The 21,280-nt window shown below is 36.5% G+C and overlaps 1 protein-coding gene across 5 annotated transcripts in view; it reads right to left on the reverse strand.

Annotated features, from left to right (window-relative positions):
- Positions 1 to 21,280, reverse strand: part of LOC106860428 (FHF complex subunit HOOK-interacting protein 1A-like) — a 126,608-nt gene that overhangs the window by 52,298 nt on the left and 53,030 nt on the right. For 3 of the 5 annotated variants that reach the window (XM_088163761.1, XM_088163760.1, XM_088163757.1), the window contains exons 2-5: positions 10,810 to 11,042; positions 8,758 to 9,384; positions 3,835 to 3,993; positions 1,617 to 1,703 (exon numbers count right to left, since the gene is read on the reverse strand). In XM_088163761.1, coding sequence (XP_088019887.1) covers positions 1,617 to 1,703; positions 3,835 to 3,993; positions 8,758 to 9,384; positions 10,810 to 10,911 — 975 coding nt within the window. In that variant the 5' untranslated portion in view covers positions 10,912 to 11,042. Of the gene's footprint in view, positions 1 to 1,616; positions 1,704 to 3,834; positions 3,994 to 8,757; positions 9,385 to 10,809; positions 11,439 to 13,653; positions 13,993 to 21,280 lie in introns of those variants that run through there. The other 2 variants (XM_088163758.1, XM_088163759.1) reach the window with 2 other exon arrangements.

Consider the following 21,280-nt stretch of genomic DNA (forward strand, 5'->3'; position numbering starts at 1 on the left):
AGATCTAGGCTTTGAAAGTCACCTATGTTAGCAGCCAACATTCTCGTTTTCAAGAGAAATGATTTCACCCACTTTCAGAGTATATAAACAGAATTTTCACCAAAGGAAAAGTAATCACAACAGCCATCTTTAAATTATTTAACATCAACAGGCAAGTAATCAACACAATAGGAGGTCAGGAGATTTACTGACTGATAAGAATGCCTTTTAGAGGCATGGTAGTATTCAAAACAATCAAAGATTAGTCTCAAATACTTCAGAAATAAAACAGTACTCACTAAGACTAGAATCCATTCTGCCATCTCCCTCATTATCCATAACCTTGACCTAAAACTGGTTAGACTTTTCACTTCTAATTCCCAGTCTTGGTAAGCGATTAAGTCCAGATACAGAAATAGAAAAGATTATTGCCAGCTAAGGAGGTTAACTACCTCAGGACAGACTACAGCCTCGATCTGGATCACAGCCAAATTATACTTCAACCCTCACCCAATTCCCAAGTGTTCAAGGTCTGCCAAATCATTGAAAAAGACTCTACATTGCTTATGACTTTCTTGGTGACTATTTACCATGAAGAACGGTGTGTGCTACCAGAACAAGTTGTGAACAAGAAAGCAGGGTATGATATTTCAGTTCCAGAAAATGGAACAGCTGCAATGCTTTGTGCTTGGTTGGCTTTGTGAGACTTAGGAGACCTTATAAAAATAATTTTTTAGTTTGCTTCTGAAAGTTTCTTGTGGATTTTTACTCTCAGCTGTTCCTACATTTTCTTCTCAAAAGAGGTGTTCTTTTACAGGGAAATGAAAACTGTTAATCATAAAATCACAGAACCATATGATGACCTGGGTTGTAAGGGACCTTAAAGATCATCTAGTTCCAACTCACTTGCCAATGGCAGAGACACATTCTACTACACCGGGTTGCTCAAAGTCCCATCCAAACTGGCCTTGAACACTTCCAGGGATGGGGAATTGGCATAATTAACATATTCTACAACAGTTGGAAATGTAGCTTTTTGCAGCCTAACCAAAAAAACCTAAATACATATTTCCCTAACATTGGTGACATATTTTGCAAAGGATAAACCCTAAAATTCAAAGAAAAAATTGATTTTTTCTTCAAAGTAACATAAATTGCACTCTAGTACATTTGAAAACTGATAGCAAACTCTACTTTAGGAAAATAACTCTACGCAATATGATAAGGAGCTACAAAGTAATAGCAACTTTGCTAAGACTAGCATAATATTTCTTGACTAAACATTTTCCTTCTAGGCATCTTCCTGTAGAAAAAAAGTCATTTAGAAAAAAAATGCTCATGGAAACATGTCTGCCATAATGAAATGTCTAAAATGTCACTGCTTTTTTGATGATATGTGAGTCTAGAACAACACAAACATTTTGGTTCTTCATTACACTTAATTTTAAACATTTTCAGAAATATCTATACATTGCTTAAGAAAGTATATAGAATGAAAAGATGGCAAGTTAGTCTAGAAATGTATTGAATTGCATGGAAGTCACTACTGACAATACATCTGATAGTATCTTTATACAGAGATCTTCCATAAATTCTTCTTGTTATTCTTTTGTGCCATGCTTGCAGATGTCACTGACCTTATGGAGTGCAGGAGCCATTACTGGCACCAAAAATCCATTGTAAATGTAATTCACAAGCTGGTTGCGTATCAAGGGATGTGCCACCTAAGAGGGTAGGGGAGAGAAAGACACAGAACAGTTCTAGTGGTATTTAAAAGACAGGGCACAGAATGCTATTATTCACTACCAAAACGCTTTCCCATTTAATAAGACATTTGTTATTCCTTCTCACCAGCATTTGATATGATTCGGGTTCTTAACAACTATTTCTTCTACAAAGAAATACACACACCAGCTTTAATTACAGTAAATCTGCCAAACCTAGAGACATGGCTTTTCCATCTTCCTGCATTCTGACAAAGATGAATGGATGGATAGAAAAGTCTATATAGCCATGTATGAAAGCAAGATCTGAAATTCTAAATTCAGCTCCTGCAACATTGTTGGGGTCACTTGAAGGTGGATTTGCCATTGTTACTTGTCCTTCTACAACACAGAAAAGCAGAACAGCTGCTTTCCTATAGTTCAAGAGTAGATAAACCAAAGTACTCTCTAGCTATGGGGAAAGAATACACTGTTCACATTCCCTTCTCCAAGCCACTGTAAAACAAACAGAAATTACAACAAAACCAGCATAATTAATTCAAAAGGAAGGTTAAGAGCTTTAAAACAAACAAGCAAAACCCCCAAAAATATTATCAGAAGCCAAAAATTTACTTTTATAATTAAACATTCATTTTGTCTTTGCAATGAAAACACATCAATTAATGTATTTAAAAGCAAAATAAAATTCCATTCAGAAGCTTTCAATAGTATATTGCCAGTATATTACGTTTGAAGTTCACAAAGAATGGAGTGTCACAGCCTATATGTGGCCTCCAATAGATTCTCCAACCTGCAATTCTCACCAGACTTTCTTTAACTTGTAACTCTTAATTTGGTAAGAAGAGTGGCCTTTTCTATGTTGTGGTCCAGGGAAAAAGTAGTAAATGGCAAGAGGTCTTGGCTACCCTGTTTGTTTTTAATCTCTGGTCAAAGTTTTTGGGTGAACACAGACCAGTCCATGTGCAAAGCAAAAATTCCTACAGTAACTGAGCTTTCAAGTCAGCTGAAGGCTATACAGATGCAATCAAGCAGGAGTCAGAAACTGCTCTTTCTGCATGTCAGCTGATATCCTTAAACATTTTGCATCTACTTGAATAGCGTTTTTAAAATGATTAATTTTAAAATTTTTCTGTAATGCTCTTCATATAATCTTTTTACAATAAAGGTATCAGATACGATCTCCTGCAAATGTAGATCTGTAGAACAGTTCTGGTTAGACACCAAAATTAATACTGTCTCCTCTTCATATTCAAACATGCATGCTAAGAATCTTGTATAGTGCATTTGAACAATGACACTATTATTTTTGCATGTTCAAGGCTTTAATAGTCAATCAGTTCCTTTACTGTACTTCGCACACACTGCACAGAAACATATATTTTATTTAACAGTAAATGTGACTAAATTTTCAATCCTATCCAGCACATTTCTTCAAATAACACAAATACACAGTTTCTGTAGAATTCATATCCTGTTTTAATAGAATACCGGATTTGGGTTCTATTGAGTATTCAAACCTTAAAAACAATATATAAAGTCAAGAATTTAATTTTACATTTAAATTGGAAAGAAACAGTAAGGGAGCAAAGCACTGAAAAAGAAACCTGGAAGAACAGAATAGATTCAAAATAGGCCAATCTTAAAATTAAATTAAACTTCTAGGAGGAGATCTAATTAATTCTGCTTGGAAGGCTTTCTTTATGTTGTACTCACCAACAGGCAAAACAGACTATTTTCTTTTGTATGCTGTTATGAGAGCTTAAACAAATACACATATAAACCCAACGTTTTCCAACATGTAAAGGCATTCAATTTACTTCTAGGATTAACAGTGCTATTAAAATGCAATAAATATTTGTTTTTTCTTTTAACAGAAAATGCTCCCAATTACATAAGGTAATATCAAGTTTTCATTTGAAACATTTGGCACTTGAAAACCACAAATATATTAGGTCATCCCTATAACCAGGATAGATGGCACAAGGCATTAATTTTTTAAGCAGCTTGCTTTAGTGTAACTTTAATAGTCCGTGACATTAACAAAAATAAATAAATTCTTTAATTTACAAACTTCTGAAGAAGATATAACTTACTACTACTTCTAAAGAACAAGCTAACTCCGTTCAGTCACCTGTATCACAGCATTGCAAAATTCAAGGGAATTCATGAATTGTACAAGGGCTGGTGACAAAAGCCAGTCATCTTTCATCAGACAGTGCCATTCTTCTCCTTTTTCTTCCAGCTTTGTAGGCAAAGATGAATAGAGGCCACTTAGTCCTGTTGCTAGCACCTGTATTTCAAAAACAGAAAAGGAAATAAGCTAATTTTCCAACTGTCTATCTGCTTAAATGACAGGACCACAAATGGTTTCTCCTATTAGTTTCAGTAACATAAGAGAGTGTTGAGATTAATTTAATTTCCTTTCAAAAAAGTCCTGTGGCAGAAAAATAAATATTTAAAGAGCCTTCCATATAATATGCTTCTTTCAAGATCTGGTATTTAGGAGAAAGTGATGGAGAAAATCAGGTTATCTTGTGTTTTTTTAATCCTAAATTATAATTTATTTTTATATTTTTCTAAACTTATTTTTCACTTCCTTCAGTCCTTTTTAGAAACAGCGAGCAGTGCCATTATCTACAGCTTGTCTTTGCTGGTGATTCAAACGCCACTGCTCAAACATATGAAGTCATGTCACTCAGAAACATGAAACATCAGAAACGGAGGGGGAAAGTGCCCCATCAACAAAAATGAAGTTCAGCCCCCCTTAGATCACAAATATATGTTGACTTTGATTGCCAGGTACTTAAATTCAGCTGAATTAACTTTAAAAAATAGTAAATTTAACTGTTCATAATTTTCTTTTTTTCTTATTTATTTGAAGAATTATTTTAATAATCCAGTTATTATTCAAACAGTTTTTCCAGTAACATTAAGCCTTACAGGTAATTTATGTAGAATACATCACTGAAGAACAAGAGAGCATTTTTAGTTACAATTTAGAAAGCATTTTTCCAAAATGGTTTTTAAATTTTGCAGAATGTATCTAGAGTATGGTATTTTCAGATGCAGATTTTAATTATTAAAGTTATTTGAAGCCAGAAACTTTCTAAATATTACTTAGTACTCTTATCTTTCTGAGATGATTTCATACAACTTCATGATAGTTTTTAAAGATGATTCTCATTTTAATGGGAACAGCATCAATTGGCATGATGGCAATCTTTTTCATTCAACAGACCCTTCTAAGAATACTTTCTCTTACAAAAGGCTACTTGGCATCTACAGGGCTAGACTGTTAAAGCTCAGATGAAACACAGCTCATATCTACTAGAAAACACTGGAAAACAAACAGTTTAAAATATCCAGATCAAAGGCCAAGGGTTCACAGAAGGTGATCAGGTTTCGATCGTACACAAGCACAAACAATTGTAACTGTTAATCCATACAAGGCAAAATCCATAAAAGACAAAGGTTGTCTTTCTGAATACTTTTTATTACTAATTCACATAATTTTGAAGATGGATTTATTCTGGCATAGGTAAGTAAGCCAAATATTAAAGGGGAGGGGAGAATACTGTGGAAATCGACTGCTTTTGTACAGTGATATAGACACAGTTTTATATATACAGAGAGATAAAGGACAATGCTGGACATATGTTAAAAGATTGAGAAGCTAAAGCTATTGAGCAAAACTTTATTTGTAAAATCTCATTCTTCTACAACCAGAATTTCTTTGGGGGCTTTTCTTTCTCACAGTAGAAGAGCTCAGAAAAAAGCTCTTACAGAATTACCTATACATAATCCATGCAAACACTTACTCTCACAAACCCAGGCTTCCAACGATGAGAGAATTCGGCATTTGTTTGTCCTGTGAACTTTGAATTAATGCACACTTGATTTTCCATTGTCTGCTTAAAATTTAATTACTATTCATAAACACAAACACACCTTCTCAGTATGCAATCTGATTCTCAGAGCTGTGTCCCATCCATGTTTCTCCTTTATATGGGTATTAGCCCTCAAGCACAAGAAGCTGACCTTGAACAAAACATACAGCTCTCCACTAATAGGAACAGTGAACTCACAATCAGTCAGTGTCTTGAATTCGTTAGTTTGTCAGACTTACTGAAGTAAGAAGTAGCAGATGCAGCTGCTAAAATCTGTAATGTTTAGGAAGCTCTTATTTTTGCTATGAAATACAACACAAATGGCTCTATGGAATTATGTTTGTTAAGCACTGAGACAGAGTAGCCACAGGAAGTAATTTCATCTCTTTAGATAGAAAATATTTTAAAATGAAGTATATGGTATAAATAGAGCTACCATCTGAAATTACCAACAGAACAGATTTTTTAATCAGTAATGAAACATTAATGAAAAAATGAATCTGAAAGGGAAGGAAAAGAAAGCATTTACATCCTGAAAAAGCAAGACTGGTTTCATTTTTTGTTTTACAAAAGCAGTGTCCTTTTAAACTTCTTCCAGCATTTCTCATGTCAGCCCTACATGCTCATCTACTTTTACAAGCATCTCTAGCAGTTTTTTCCCCACCATTGAGTCATGAGTCTCTCTATAAACCAGTTTCTTTGATTTATTTACTTTCTCTTAACTCACAGAAGTGAATCATGACTACGTGATTTGTAATCCCAGGCATATTATTTGATTCTAATGTGTTGTTAATGCACAAACAATCACTATCTGGACAATTACTTTGTGTAATAATTCTCTCTCCTCCCACATCCGTAGTCTTTCCATCTCTTTGCATCCACAACTTTTCAAGGGCACTGCAGAGCCATCTCTCCTCCTGCTATAAAAGTTGCTTTCCTAAGCTGCAAGGCATTCACAAAATTTTGTGAGGGACTTTGAGATGTTACTATACTCAAAATTCTTTAGAAACATTTTTTTCTTATTATAATGCTGAACAGATAATATCTTCAATCATATCCAGAAAACTTTCATGTCAAAACATGATAAAAATTATTTGGTGTAAAATCAGAAGACTTTACTGAATAGTGTACCCACACATTCCATGTTAAAAACATTTGTTAGTGATGTATCCCACTGCAAATTGTCTCCTTCCTTCCTTCCTTCTAGTTTTTTTACCTACAGTTTTGAATACTGTGGATCTACAGACAATTCAGTTTTTAAAAAGCTGTTAACCAAAGCTATGTCAAAAAACAGTATCAAGAAAACTTTCAGGTTCACGTTGGCACAGATCTAACACTGATCTGGGTACATGAGGCAGCAGAGATTTATGGCCAGACCCCACGCCAGAGGATGCCTTTATTATGCAAAAAGACATGGTAAAGAAAACACAGCATGCCAACCTGTCCCCAGAAACAACAGATAATATCAACACAGTGCCACCCAGAATGTTTCTGCTATCAATACAGGACTGCTTTAACTGTTTTGCCGAGTTACCTGAGGCAACATTTGCACTGATTTCAGTGAGACACAGCAATGTCACCAACACCTACAAAATCCTCCATCAGAACAAAATCTGTTTTTCAGCTCATCACAACTCAAATTTAAAAAAGATATTGTGCTAGTAAACTAAATATATGGCAATACATTAAAGTCTTATTATATACTTAGATCAACCTCATTACTGTTGAGGAAAGTGTGATTTTAGCACATTTTGACAAGAAGCATTTCTAATTGGAATGATTGCCATGGCTCCCTGCTGTTGAAAGCTGGCATTTACCTTCAGTGTAGTAAGGCTGGCATTTTTGTTTGTTTGTTTGTTTGAGGTGTTTTTAACTAATAACAAAATGTAATTATGGAAGTTATAGCATGGATCCAATAATGGTATCTGTCTTGGAGACAGCTTGAGAATCAATATCATATTCTTTGGCAGTATCTCTCTCCTCTTGAGGAGACCTCGAGGTCAACTGGAGTCTCAAATTGATGCAGTATTTACAACTGACAGAAGAAACCATTTAGAAGTTTTGTTGTGGAATTTTTAGTCTCACCTACCCTGCAAATGTGGCTCTGCCCTACTGCTCAAAGCAGGTCTCACCTACCCTGCAAATGTGGCTCTGCTCTACTGCTCAAAGCAATCTCAGAATAAATGGAAACCAAAGGTTGTCAAGCAGTGGCAGGGATTCTAGTACTCTCCCTTCTACAGCTCTCTGCTTTAGTAGCCATGAAAGACTCTCCTCCACTTCATTTTCCCAGGATTTATTAAATTAAAATCCAAGCCATGCAGAATATAAAAGAATCCATCCAAAACCTGACCCGTAAGAGCAACTTCTGTACAGAATGATACTTGGGTTTAAATACACCCACTGGAGATCTCAGACTGTGATAAGGCATGAAGAAGTAGGTGTTGTTATTCCAGTCTGCTTTAGGTTTAAAACTGCATTAGCACAGCTTTGTTAGTTAAATCAGATTACTTACTTACAGCAAGGTAAGTAAAGGTTTTCATGTAGTAAGATCAATTTGCCAGGTGTAACAATGCAATGGTGCTGTTTTTTAAAAGTTTTGTAATGGAGAACAACATAGCAAGATGGTGGTTAGCCTGAGACAGCTATAGAAACATCCAATTTTGTGACAATGAGCAAATCTCCCTTTTATCTTCCAAAAATGTTACCATTTTTGTAACTCTCTCACTATTCTCACACTTTTTTTTTGAACTGTTGAACTCAGTGGGAAGCACTGCCAGCTTAATCTTGTGCTGCCACCTGAAACCACCTCAGGACATCTCACTCCCCTTAGCCCCAGAATCTCAGAGGTGCCTCTCAGTGAGACAGAACAGATTTCCCTCCCACTGTGTTCTGCTATAACTTCCATCGGTTTTCCAATCCAATTCACTGTGTGACTGCAAAAACACTTGAGCTGGCCCAAAAGCAGAAGACACTGGTATGGAAACAGGAAGCAAGATTGCGTTTGGCATTGGGGATGGTTTAAGCAGCATTATCATTTGTGAAATAGATGTTAGCAAAAACAAATGTGTTACAACACTTCTTTACCAAAAATGACAGTAAAGGAGGAAAGAATGCAGGAAAGACAGTTAGTTTAGCACTGAAGACCATGTAAAATAAGAACAACTTACTGGGCAAAAATACGTGTTTTCTGCTATGTGGTTTGCAACAAGGTTGTTTTCTGCAGACAGAGACATTATGAAAAGCAGTGCATCCCGGGCCTGTTGACCTACTGTTCCTTCTCGATGGATGAAGGGGATCAGCAGGGAAAAAATGAGGAAATTGGCAGCTCCTTGGTCCTCACTAGTGTGGAAAAACAGTTCTAAAATGGAGGGATCTTTGGCTATTATAGAGCAGAGCTGACTCAAGAGGACAACCAACTCTGTTTCCACTATTGGAGTGGTTGTTCCTGAGCAGGAACTCAGCAACATCATCAAAGGCTTCAAAATGGGCTTGTGATGCAGCAAAGGCTGATGAGACTGGGTTACGAGCATTTCGTACATTTTGAGTTGCTCAATTTTTGTCTCATCAGTGAAGTCTTGCCTTAGGCTCCAAAGGAAAAGCTTCTCCATGATGTTTTCTGAGACCACAAACTCCAGAATAGGCCCCATTGAGGCATCATTTGCTTGCTCCTCAATTAGTAAGAAAAGCATGTGCTCCACGTAATTCTGCACAGTGCTGGCCTCATCAAGTGAGATTGCCCCATACTTTGCCTGAATATTTTTCAAAGGATCATGCTTCTCTAAGATTTTCAGAACCTAAAGAGAAACAAAGATATATCAGTTTTAATGCATTTGAATGCATCATAAAAAGCATGCACCTATCAATACAAGGAAAAATATCAAAATTCTTTAACACAAAAAGCATGAAGCTTTTTTATGTTTTCAGATTTAGGAAGTTTGACAGACAAACCCTGAAATTTTACATTTGGCATGTACAAGGCAAAAATATACTGCTGTTGTTCACCTTTTTTAATAAGCACCTAAATTTGTCATTTACCCTATTCCTATTCCAGGGGTTGTCTCAAATAGGGATAAACTAGGTTTCCTTGGTGTTCAAAAATTGAGTTTCCATGATGTTTGAAACAAGATTATCACAGAGAACTGAAATCCAAAGGCCTGTTCTCCAGTCAGAGTAACTGTGCTCAGGAATATCAATATCATGGGCTGATTTGCAGTAATAAGAGTAGTAGCAGCCCACAGTGCTATTCTTTGCTTAATACCTTGTATATGATACCAAATGGTCACTGATGCCCACTTACTTACTCTTACAACTTTCAATGTAGAAATAATAGTCATACCAGCACTTCTAACCCTGAATTACATTCTGTTATGCATGCAAACAATAAAGCTCATTTTCTGGGGGGAAAAAAAAATTTAAAAAATTGTCTTTAGCCTTTTTGTGGAGGATAATTGCCACAAAACCATAAAGGAACATTGTCTCCCTTAACATGACACATCACTAGTTAGGTGAGAAAAGGTAACTCTAGAATGACGACTCCTCTGACTCTAGAAATATCTCAGAAACACGACTATTTGGCTAGTTTCTTGGGAGAGCCAAAGAACAACAAGAACAGCAGCACAGAAATCAATTTTATCTAAATTGTTAGGTTATTCATATTACTACAGCAAACAAGACCTTATATTATGGTGCTTACAGCAAAACATCTTTGCTTAAAAGCAATTACAATCCTAATGACATGCAAACAATTTTTAGAATATGCTGAAGTGTATAATCTACATCTATCCATAATAAATAAGAAAGCTTACAGCTTTGCATTTTGCATACAGCTTTTTAACACTGTGCATCTGATTTACTTTATAAAAGATAGGCAAGACTTACCCAGCATAAGGAAAAGAAGGGCAAAAGTCTGCAACAGGGTGCAAGTCACAATGAATCAATAGGAAAGCCAGTAAGAAGATCTAGGCCTTCAATAAGATATTACCATGTCCTACCACTTCCCACTTAAATACAAATCCAGAGTTCCAAGTGTGATTAGTAAAGGTTAACCATACCTTGAAAGGTCAATTACCTTTGCATTTTAAAAATAGTTCAGCGTCATCTACTGCATTCTGCAGGAAAGACATTTCTTCCTGCACAATTCAGGATTGTATCAAAAGAAAGAATGAAGCAAATTTGTATTAATGCAGCTTATTTCAATCAATAAAACCAATTAACATTACCTGTGCCCAGTGTGTTCTAAACACTATCATGCATGTTTCTGGGTCAACACCCTGCAGGCTGGGAGCCTGCCTATTTTTGCTGATACTTGTTCCAGAAGACATTATAAAATTTCCACATATCAAGCCAACTAGGTCATACTGAATTTCTTTTTTAAATCCTCCAGTGAGCTACAGATGTTCAAGTATCATGATGAGATTGATACTGTGTCCTGAGCTTTGGTACCCACAGAAATCTGTTAAAAAGAAAACAAAACCAAAAAGAAACACACATATAACAGTGCACATCAAATTATAGTGTCTAAAAGAAAATAACATACTTAATGAGAACACAAACTTTTCTTCTTTTAATTCAGTTTGAGGATAGACTTTTTCAAAGCATGTTATATGGGATCATCTTAGACTTTTGCTCATGATAACAGCTTATAATGCTCAAACCTTTGAGATCAGTGACTGAAATAAGGTGCTACTGAAATAAACAAGCCAAACAGAAGCTTATGAAATAAACATTTTATGCATATCACTGCATTTTTTGTTTCTCATTATGATGCTTTTGCCATCTGGCATTCATCTCTTCAGAGTTGCTTAGTAACTAATGTTGCATAGACTGAACAGGTTAAAAAAAAGTAGAGGTTATTTATCTCTTTTTTTTTTAATCTTCCAGTAACAGATATAATAGCAAATTCTTGGAAGTGTTCTGCCAGAAACCATACCATAAACAGCTGAAAACATCTATAGAGCACCATATTCACATAGAAGGGTGCATCTCTATCAATACCAAAGTAAACCAAACCAAACAACATAAAACCTTCATGTATCCAAAGCCAAATAAATTGTCATATTAAAGGACTATGAGTATAGGATCAAACATTGAAACATTCCTTTCATCCATTATTTAATATCCTAGATATCTGAGCATCAAAGTAGTTGCACACTTGCAATGGAAAGTTAAAACGAAACAAAGATTGATATCTTGCAGATATTTGAGAGGCTCAACAGAATATATTATTCCCTCATGCACCAATATCTAAGTAATACAGCTCCTCCACTCCTTTTTCTTTTGATAAAGTTTACATTTATATCCTTCTTTTTTGCAAACCAACTAGACATTTAATTTATTTCAGTTTGGGACCATAGTGAAAAAACACCCAACCAAAAGTGCCCAACAACAAACAACTTATTGAGGCATAAGCAGCCAATCCCATACAGCAATTCTTTGCCAGTATAGAAGGCATTTCTCTGAGCATATCTTAAAATATGAGAATCTTTTATCTGTAGGGGACATCTCTTCTCCCTGTAGGCGTGTTCTGTTTATATTCTTGAAACTGATAGCACAGGAAAACATCTAGCCTGTTTCAAAAGTAGCAGTGACTTTTGCCATTTTAAAAGACCCCAAAAATATGCCGGTATAACTGTTAAGATTTCTGAGGCATTTCCTACACATTTGCTAAGCACTCTCATGCAATACAAGTAACACAATCTAGCCCATCTTTTAGGCAGATAAACATATTCCATGTGTGGAGAAGCCAGCATAACCAGCATAAACCCTGCACACTATCTGTTTGGGTGACACCACTTCCAGAATGAAGCTGGCACTCCATACAAATTACTCTCCAGATTATAAACCACCTGGAACCAGATGTAGTGGAAAGGATTGTGCACAATCAGTAAGAACTAACTCATGTGCTCATTTACTTGAAGACACCTTGCCAGTACACTGCTACTTCTTAAACAGTCCTGTGAAAATGAACTGTATATACTATTTCTACATTACTGATGTTCCTGCAGAGGAAAAAATCAAAACAAAATAAAACAAAACAAAACGAAAAACCACAACCCTCACACAAAAATAATCAGAGATCAGAGTAGCAAGTGGATTTGACAACCAGGATCTGGGTGCTTTTATCTTTACTTACTTAAGTAGATACCACTACACCTTAAATGCATAGCTTCTAGCAATGTGTTTGCAACTCTGAGCACTCAACACTTCTACCAAGAAACACTGGAAAAACACGATGCATGCTTACATACCATTTAGAAAAAGTCTGCTCTAAGTACTTGGCCTAATACCATGGCTAATAATCCAAGGAATATTTAGCTGACATATACTTCAGATCACCTGCCCACTTCCTGCTTGGTCCTCTTTGCCAGCACTCTCCTGCAAACAGAAATCTCTTCATGCTGGTAGAAGTTCAGCAGACTCCTCCAGGCATAAGTGTCCTTCACTTTATAACCCTAATTCATCCTTTTAGCAGATCTCTCCTGTGCATGAAGCAAGCAGCTTTGGAAAAACTAATATGATCATGTAATTAAGGATAGTATCAGAAGGTGCACTAAGAGAACTTAATTAACAAAGCAGAGGCAAGCTCCATTCTGGAATTTATGAGTTCTTTCACTTGACAACTTAGAGATTGTTTCAATGTGGCCATTGCATGTTGTTTAACAATTTAACTGAAAGAAACTGATATTATGCATGGACCTATCACATGACAAATTCCGTTAGTAGCACAAAATCGGAAACTTCAGAGCAGTCTCCAGTACTTAAAATCTTAAGGTAAGGGAGACTAAAATCAGTGATATAAGACAGTCCGGATGCGTGCAAAGCTCACTACCACACTACCACACACAGGCAACCCAAATCTATCTAACCCATTACCTTCTCTTCTACTCTTATCTGTTTTAATTCTCTGTCCTCCCTAGCCTTTGCTATTTTCTGTCTTCTTCATCTTTTTTCTTCATGCATCTTTCCTATTCCAGCCTCAGATGCTACTCCACAAACACCAACACAGGATTCTTTCCCTCACCGCCAGAGAGACTCTACCCTATCTTTTAGCTCTCTATACATACTGCTTTGGGATAGTTCCATATTGGTGCTTCCGATTCCTGAAATACCGCCTGCTTCTCTGCAGCTATGAAAAGAATCCGAGTGAACAGAAATGGTACATATCTTGATACCCATTCAAAATCCACCAAGATGCCAAGAGGTCCAGTGACAGAGCCACTGTTATGCGTGGCCAGTAGGAAAGCTCACTTTCCACAACAGCGCTGTTTAGTTACCAATGTTTGTGTAAGAATTTATGACCATCACTATGGCACTGGACATTCAAGTCCTGCCCTGCTAACAGCTTACTGCTCAGTTTAATACTTTGACTCAGCCATATAGTAACAGAACTTTCTTAGCAGGTAAATCTTTCCTATCTTATCTATCAGTTGTCTGTTATCACAAGGTCAAGCCCACTCACATACGCTCTTAGAGCTATTTCAGAAAGCTTTAGTACAACTTGGCCTAGTTCCAGTTGAAGAAAAGCAGCAGTCCACAAGACTCAGTCATTGGGCTCATGGGAGGATATCTGCATTCCGTTTTCCTTCAAAAGCCTGGAAGCCATCAGCTCTTTTCACACAGCTGATTACGGGCTTAAAACCTCAATCAAAAGAAGTAATTTTTTCTGCAAAGTACACTAGGAAGAATAGCCTAGCAGAGAATCTCTTGTGAAGTCTTCTCACAATGGAGTGCCTCTTCTCAAAAATTTCACTTTTGCATTAAAAAACCCAAACAAACCAGCAGAAAAGTTTGCAGGATTGGGGTTTCCCAGGCAATGCATAACAAAAGATACGCAGCCTAATACAGTAACACAGTAACGAAGGCATAAAATATGCAACAAGGCTGTGCAGTTTATCAAGGTTGTCTTCTGTTGAGACTTTAAGATGCCATGGTCAACGATTCAAACACAAGCGAATCTCTGTTATCAGATACTGCACACTTTTGCTCTCTACAGGCTAAAGCTTTTCACCCTGTCAGTCCAGGTACACAAGAGGCAACAGAGAATCCTCGATGGAAGTGAAAGGAACAGCCCATATGAAAACTTTTTCATGGATCAGTATAGCATAAAGGGGCTTGAAATTAGACCACTTCAAAAAAGCAGAGGGAAATTACACAGTCTTGCTCATAGCTATGGAATTACACCTATGCAGTCTGATAGTTGATGAGGGAAGGAAGGAGAAAAATGGGTGGCAAATTTTAGCATGCCTCAACTCTGTTTCAACTTTAAAGAGTCCTTGTTCAGGATTTGTTTACTTTTGATTGAAAAGAAAGCCTTCTGCATGAATTTGTCAGATTTTCTTTAGGGACTATGATCAGGGAGAGGGTTTAAATTTAAATTTAAATCTTATTAACAAGTATTTCAAAGGAAGGTTTCAAAGAAAATTATTCATAGTGCTTATGGCAAAATTTTGCTGCAAAAGCAAAGCCAATGAAGGAAGAACAGTCACATCCCCAACCTTAATGATCCTATACAATCACCACAAGAGTGCAGAAGGATTACACATTGTTCACTGGTGTGAACATTGTAGGCAACTGTGAAACTGTCAGTGGTTAAAAGTCACTGCATCAAGGAATCCTCATTTTCATTAAGTCCTACTCACCTTCAGAAGCCTTACTAGCAAGAAAGCTGAAGCAGATTCCTAGAGGAATCATTTAAATGATGGGAACAATTATCTTCCTTCTCATATTAAAGTGCTGCAGTCCCAATTTCTCCCGTCCTTTGTCTACCTCAAGCAAGCATTTCATGTTTAGGCAGCTTTCTTCAATTCAGATTTTCTATCCAGTATTTGCAAAGATGATAAGCCTTCCATTGTGTAGGTGGTACAAGGTACATTTTACACTGATAAAGCTATCTGCTTAAAAGCCTAACAGAGAATGAGTCACCAAAAATTTTAAAGCAATGTAGTTAATCTAAGTATCAATCTGTTCTCATCAAGCACAATTTAATCCAATCTGGTAACATGAACTTGTTCCCAGAGAGACTGCCTAATGATCTCTCTCATGAGAGAAACTACACACGGTATGTTTTAGAATGAAACAAAAAATATTCCTATCCCATCTACAGTCAGCTGGCTTCAGTTAAAAACCACAATTCATCTTCTATCAAGTGTCTGGGGAGCTACACTACCAACATATTTATTGTAGATTCACATTAACTCAACCAGCCTACCACTAAGCTCTTCATGTGATGTGTATAATCCTACGGTATTATACATTAGAAGGTCCAGGTTCCAGCATTAAATAACTCCATGGTTCTCCAGACACATGAACAGGCAATTCCCTCACAACAAGCAAGCAGCAGTGACACCCCAAGGCCCAGCTGACAGCCCCAACCCAGCAGTGCTACACTGGCATTAACAGGCTTGCTTCGAGGGCAAGAAACAGGATCAACTCCTGCTGCTAGCCTATGCACTGTGACACAGGCTAAGCCACATCCCAGACCCTCAGAGACTCCTGCTGCATGGGTCAGCCAAAATGAAAGAACAGAGATACCAATTAGGTAGTATGGTCCAAAATACATTGATTGGTTAGGCTAAAATTACACACAGTATACCCAGGAAGGTAAACAGCTAACCAGCAAAGATGGTCCATCAAAGGTCACATTACCAAAGTAGAGAAATGGCACTGACTGCTCAAGAAAACACGAATTAAGCAACATGGAATACTTGACAGAGACTTTGACCTGCTCAGGAAAGGCCCAATTTACCTGTTTCACCACAGGGTATGTTCATCTACCACACTCATTTGCACATAGGCAATTTCACTGGAACTTGAGAGCATACAAATACTGAAGCTATGTTTCCAAAGTCCCAGGAGGAAAGAACTACATATTCATATCCTTAGGTCACAATTCTGAAGGTACAGAAACAAAAAAAATACGGGTGTTATTCTAATGGTATGACTTGATCCTTTTTACGAGAAATAAGGAATGTAATAAACCTGTTTCCCTGTTGTATTTTATATCCTCACATTTAGCCTACTACAGAAAGGCAGCAATTCAATAACAATTAGTGGTTAAAACACAGATTACATTGGTTAAAACCATAAAAATAAGATAGCAGCTAGGGTTCTTTAAATCCAAGATAGATACTTCTCTCTCCTCAATAGCATTCTGGCACAGTATGACTGAGATGTCTAGTCTGCTACTAGAGAAAAGAATATTAAAACTGAACTTTAAAATAAGGTCTTAAAAACAGCAGATCAGAAAAGCTCTTTTCTACCTACACACTAAAGAATGCAGATGTCATTGAACTGAAATAAGGTCAAAGGCTTTAGCTTTGCTGGTTCATTTCCACATCACCAACAAAATTGATTACCCCAGAAAAGACTACTTCCACAGGAAACCAAGTCATAAAAATGACCAAGGCCTACAGACCAAAGCATTTGGTGTCGTACTGTGTGAAACAGACATTACATGTAAAACAAACCTCTGTTTAAAACTTTGTACTGCAAATGTTTCCATATCAAGTTTCAAAGAGAAACAAAACAATCCCAGCGGGCATAGCACAGGTTCTGGAGTGAAAGAATCTACTTTGCATTACTTCATATATAGTGAATTAAAAATATCCCATGCTATGTCTAGACTAGTAATTTTTTGCCATAATTGAGGTGAATTACTCTTAAAAAGTTGTTGCCAAAGTCCTTATCTTTACCGAGAATCTGTACAGGGTTTATTTCAAAATTCATCACTATCTGGGAGTGAACAACACATCAGAAAGCAAACATTTGACAACATCTACCTTATGTTCTGATTATGCTAGTGGAAGAAAGAAATCAAAGTGACGTGTGCACTCTGTGCATTGATTTTGCTTTCCAAGATAATTCTGACACCTGTGTGACACACAAACCTGGCCCCAACATGCTCATAATTTAGAGAAATCACTTGCTTCCTGAAGTTGTGGTGCTGAAGTGATGGAACATTTTTTTGTTGTTTAGATCGGTTTTGAGAAAACTAAAACAGCTTCTGTAGCTGAAAGCGTAAAATAAATTTACAGGAAATTATTAAGTTGCCTTTCTAGAAAGCCTTTCTGACAGGAAGATGAATGAGACCAGCAAAGCAGTAGAAGACTCTATACTGTGAAGATTTTAAACTATTTTCAGAACACTAGCATACTGAACAGGAAATCCTACCTTCCCAAGAGAAAGACTGCCTAGAAAAATGTTATCAATATACATGTAATTATCATATGCAGATTACAGAAAACAAGATTAAGCTATATATTTTATGGCCACAGCAATAATATATAAGACGATTTTTGAAGTGATTTGTATACAACATGTGAAATTATTCATTATAATAAGCATAAGAAGTCCAAGAATAATGTTCTCAAGTGTACAAAGTGACATTAAAGAAGACGTGTGTGCTTTCAGCACTAACTACGACAAAATGTAAACACACATATATTCTAAACATTCTGTTTTTCATGACAGAGAAGCCACAAACTTTTTTTTTAATTTCCACACTCTGAATTGATTCTGTGTTCTAAATATAGTTCAAACACAAGAATCAGCAGTAAAACACCATTAAGACTACCTTGGTTATTTGACCAATAAACAAAGAAACCAAGCAACGAGCTTCCCAAGAGGATTGCTGCCAAGTTTACACTGAGAAAAGAATTTCCACTCTGCAGATGGAATTGCTCTCTTGTTCACATGCACATGATACTTCTCTTTATTTTTCTCTTTCAAACTAAAAGCATGAGAAAAGGACAGAGTATTCCATAAAATTATGTATGTATGTTATGTATAAAATGGTTATTGCATACTTGTTAACATAATACTTAATCTATAAGCATATTTATTTCTCCTCCCAAAACTTCATTCACAATACAAAGTTCTCTTTCTCCTGGAGAACATCAGTTTATACCTCTATCTGAATTTAAGTAGCTATATCACAGTAAAACCCTCATATATCTCTCTATATGTTCATTATAGTACATGGACTATAATAATTGACTAGTTAACTTTAATCTGTCATTTCTCTTTTGTACACAGCTACTGAAACTACTCATTTTAGAGATAATTACCACTCCAAGCTACTTATTCACCAAGTCAACATTATTTCCTACACTCTGAAATGATAGCATGTTAGTGACATGATGAACTAATGAACAAAGAGAATGAGCAAAAGCATCTTGTTACAAAGCTTCAGGACAACAGTTTCTGTGCACTGTAGGATGGCAGAAGCCCATTACAAATTACTCCTCAAACTTAGTCAACTTAATGAACTACTAAAATCTGAAAGGTTATTTTCTTACCTCGCCCTATGTACATCTATTGCTTCATATTAGGTAGGCCTTGTGGCAAAAAGTTATACTTAGTGGATTGATACTTCTAAACATAAATGTATTTTTGTCGGATTTCTTTCCTTCTTTAAAAGAATTAAAAGATTGAAACAACAGAATTCTGTGAACGAGTATTGTTTGCATCAGACATTTCCAGTTTAGCTTGGAGAAAGCTCCAGAAGCTAGTGAACTTCCTTTGTCCTAAATTATGTTCTAGTTGGACAAAGAGAAAGCCCCTTGCAACATTCTTTTTATGATTTGCAATAGTCAAATTTGGGCAAAACCACAGAATAAACATTCATGTTTAAGATGAGACACACAAATCATTATATCTCACTGTACACTGAAGAAAAACAGGGTGGAGGAATAAAAGAGAGAGGGAAGAGGGGAGGAATGGCAAAACAAACACTTCCTTACAAAATCGTATCCTACCTCTCCAGTCCCCCATTCCCAATGCACAAAACCCCAGGTATTCATGTCATAGGAAACTGCACAGAAACACTGCTCTCCTTCTCCCTTTCTATTTCAACTCAGAGAAGATAAGCAGAACTTGAAGATTCATGTTATATTAATTCCTATAATGAAGTCAAGAACTTCAATAAAATAACATCTGTGAGCACAGTTTCATGGAAAAACAACCTCACTCCCTGTAGTGACACTCTTATTTTAAAGTATTAGTACAGATTTGCATGTTGGGTGGACTTTGGCAGACCATAGTTTTCTATATGTAGGTTAATTTTTTTGCTTCTAATACATATGGTAGTAAACAAGAAAATCCAAAATTGAGTGTTGGCATTTTTATGATGTTTAGTGCATAAAAAAACAGATCAAAGAAAAATCTATGTGTCATTTATCTTTCCACTTCTATTTAGTTACATTGCATTTTATACAGGTGGCAGAGGTTTTTTCCCTTGAAGCTTCTCCATCTTTCCTAGGAATAAGATTGTGTCATGTAATTAGTGCTAAGCTTTTCGTTACGCAGAATGCAAATTAATTCTGCATCCCTGATCTCTTAACATAAGGCTACTCTGCTATGAAAATATTTTACACTCTTACATCACCTAGTCTTCTGCAACTGAAAACTGAATATCATTATAGCATCTCCCATTCCTGTGAATGCCTTTGCCTGGATAATGAAACATATGAATGCATTGGCCAAAAATGAAACATATACAGCTATACAACACCTGTCTCAGACATGTAGCCAGCATGCAAATAAAAGGAACTGGTAAACAATCAGAGGAAGAATTTAAAAAAAAATCGTCGAGGTAATCTGACACTTTGATAGCAATTCTATATAATTTTTTTTCACTCTTGCCTTTGAACCTTTGAGAAAACATGAGCAGAAATACAGGTGTCTTTCTAGTCCAGGAAGGAATTCAGATAAACTAGCAACTGTCACACCCTGGAGAGTAAAAGAAGGCAAATAACCTAACAAATTGCAAATGAAAACTATTCATCTTATAAAAGGAGTGCTCTGAAAAACACAGAATCTCACAAATGTATTTACAAAAAGGCGAAGCAAGGTTCAGATTCAAGTAAAAATAAAATCTAGTTACTATTTAAACTTTTTAACACTTGGAATGACCAATACTGAAAGCCTAGTAAATAAGAGAGTTGTTGGATTCCCCGGCAGGAATGCTTCTCGGCATAGATAACCAAAATCCAAACCATAGCCTCTCCCATCTAATTTTGTAACACCTCTGGAGGCTTCCACTAGCATGGGAAAGCACAGGTTCCACCCATCACCAAGTTGTTCATTCCTGCCTGCACAGCTCTGAAAGAGGGGAGTGTCTGTGTATGTCCTGAGGAACTCTGCAGCTTCTCACCTCCATTTCTGTGCTTCTGTGTAAAGGCTGTCAGAGCTGCAGAAGGTACAGTATCCCACAGTCAGATGTGACACACCAGTCCTCAGACAGCTCCCAAGCTGAAGACAGACGCAGTTCAAAGGAGCACAAAAAAGTCAGTCTGTATGCACAGACCTTGAACAGCTGTCAGCTGTAACCACAGCATGCTGGAAGCGAGACCTCCAACTTTATTCCTGAGGACGTGGCTCTTGACACTGAATTTAAAAAATTATGATTATTTTTCCAGTCTCTGAATTGTAGAAAGCAAATGTGAAACCAATTTTTTGTTTTGATGCATTAAAAGGTACTTTTGAAAGTACCTTAAAATATGCAAAACTGTTACATCATTCAACAGCTATCCCTCTGCTAAAACGAAACTTAAAGTATTTCTACTGTCGCCACATAACGCCGTTATCTCCATTCTGTTTCATCTTCACCTTGCCCCACAGATAATATTACACTTGCACAGTAATTCATGCCACAGCCACTGCAGTAATAAAGCCCTTCCCAGCTGTTTCAGA

The sequence above is a fragment of the Sturnus vulgaris genome, chromosome 4, assembly GCF_052056855.1.
Source record: "Sturnus vulgaris isolate bStuVul1 chromosome 4, bStuVul1.hap1, whole genome shotgun sequence".
Lineage (NCBI taxonomy): Eukaryota > Metazoa > Chordata > Aves > Passeriformes > Sturnidae > Sturnus > Sturnus vulgaris.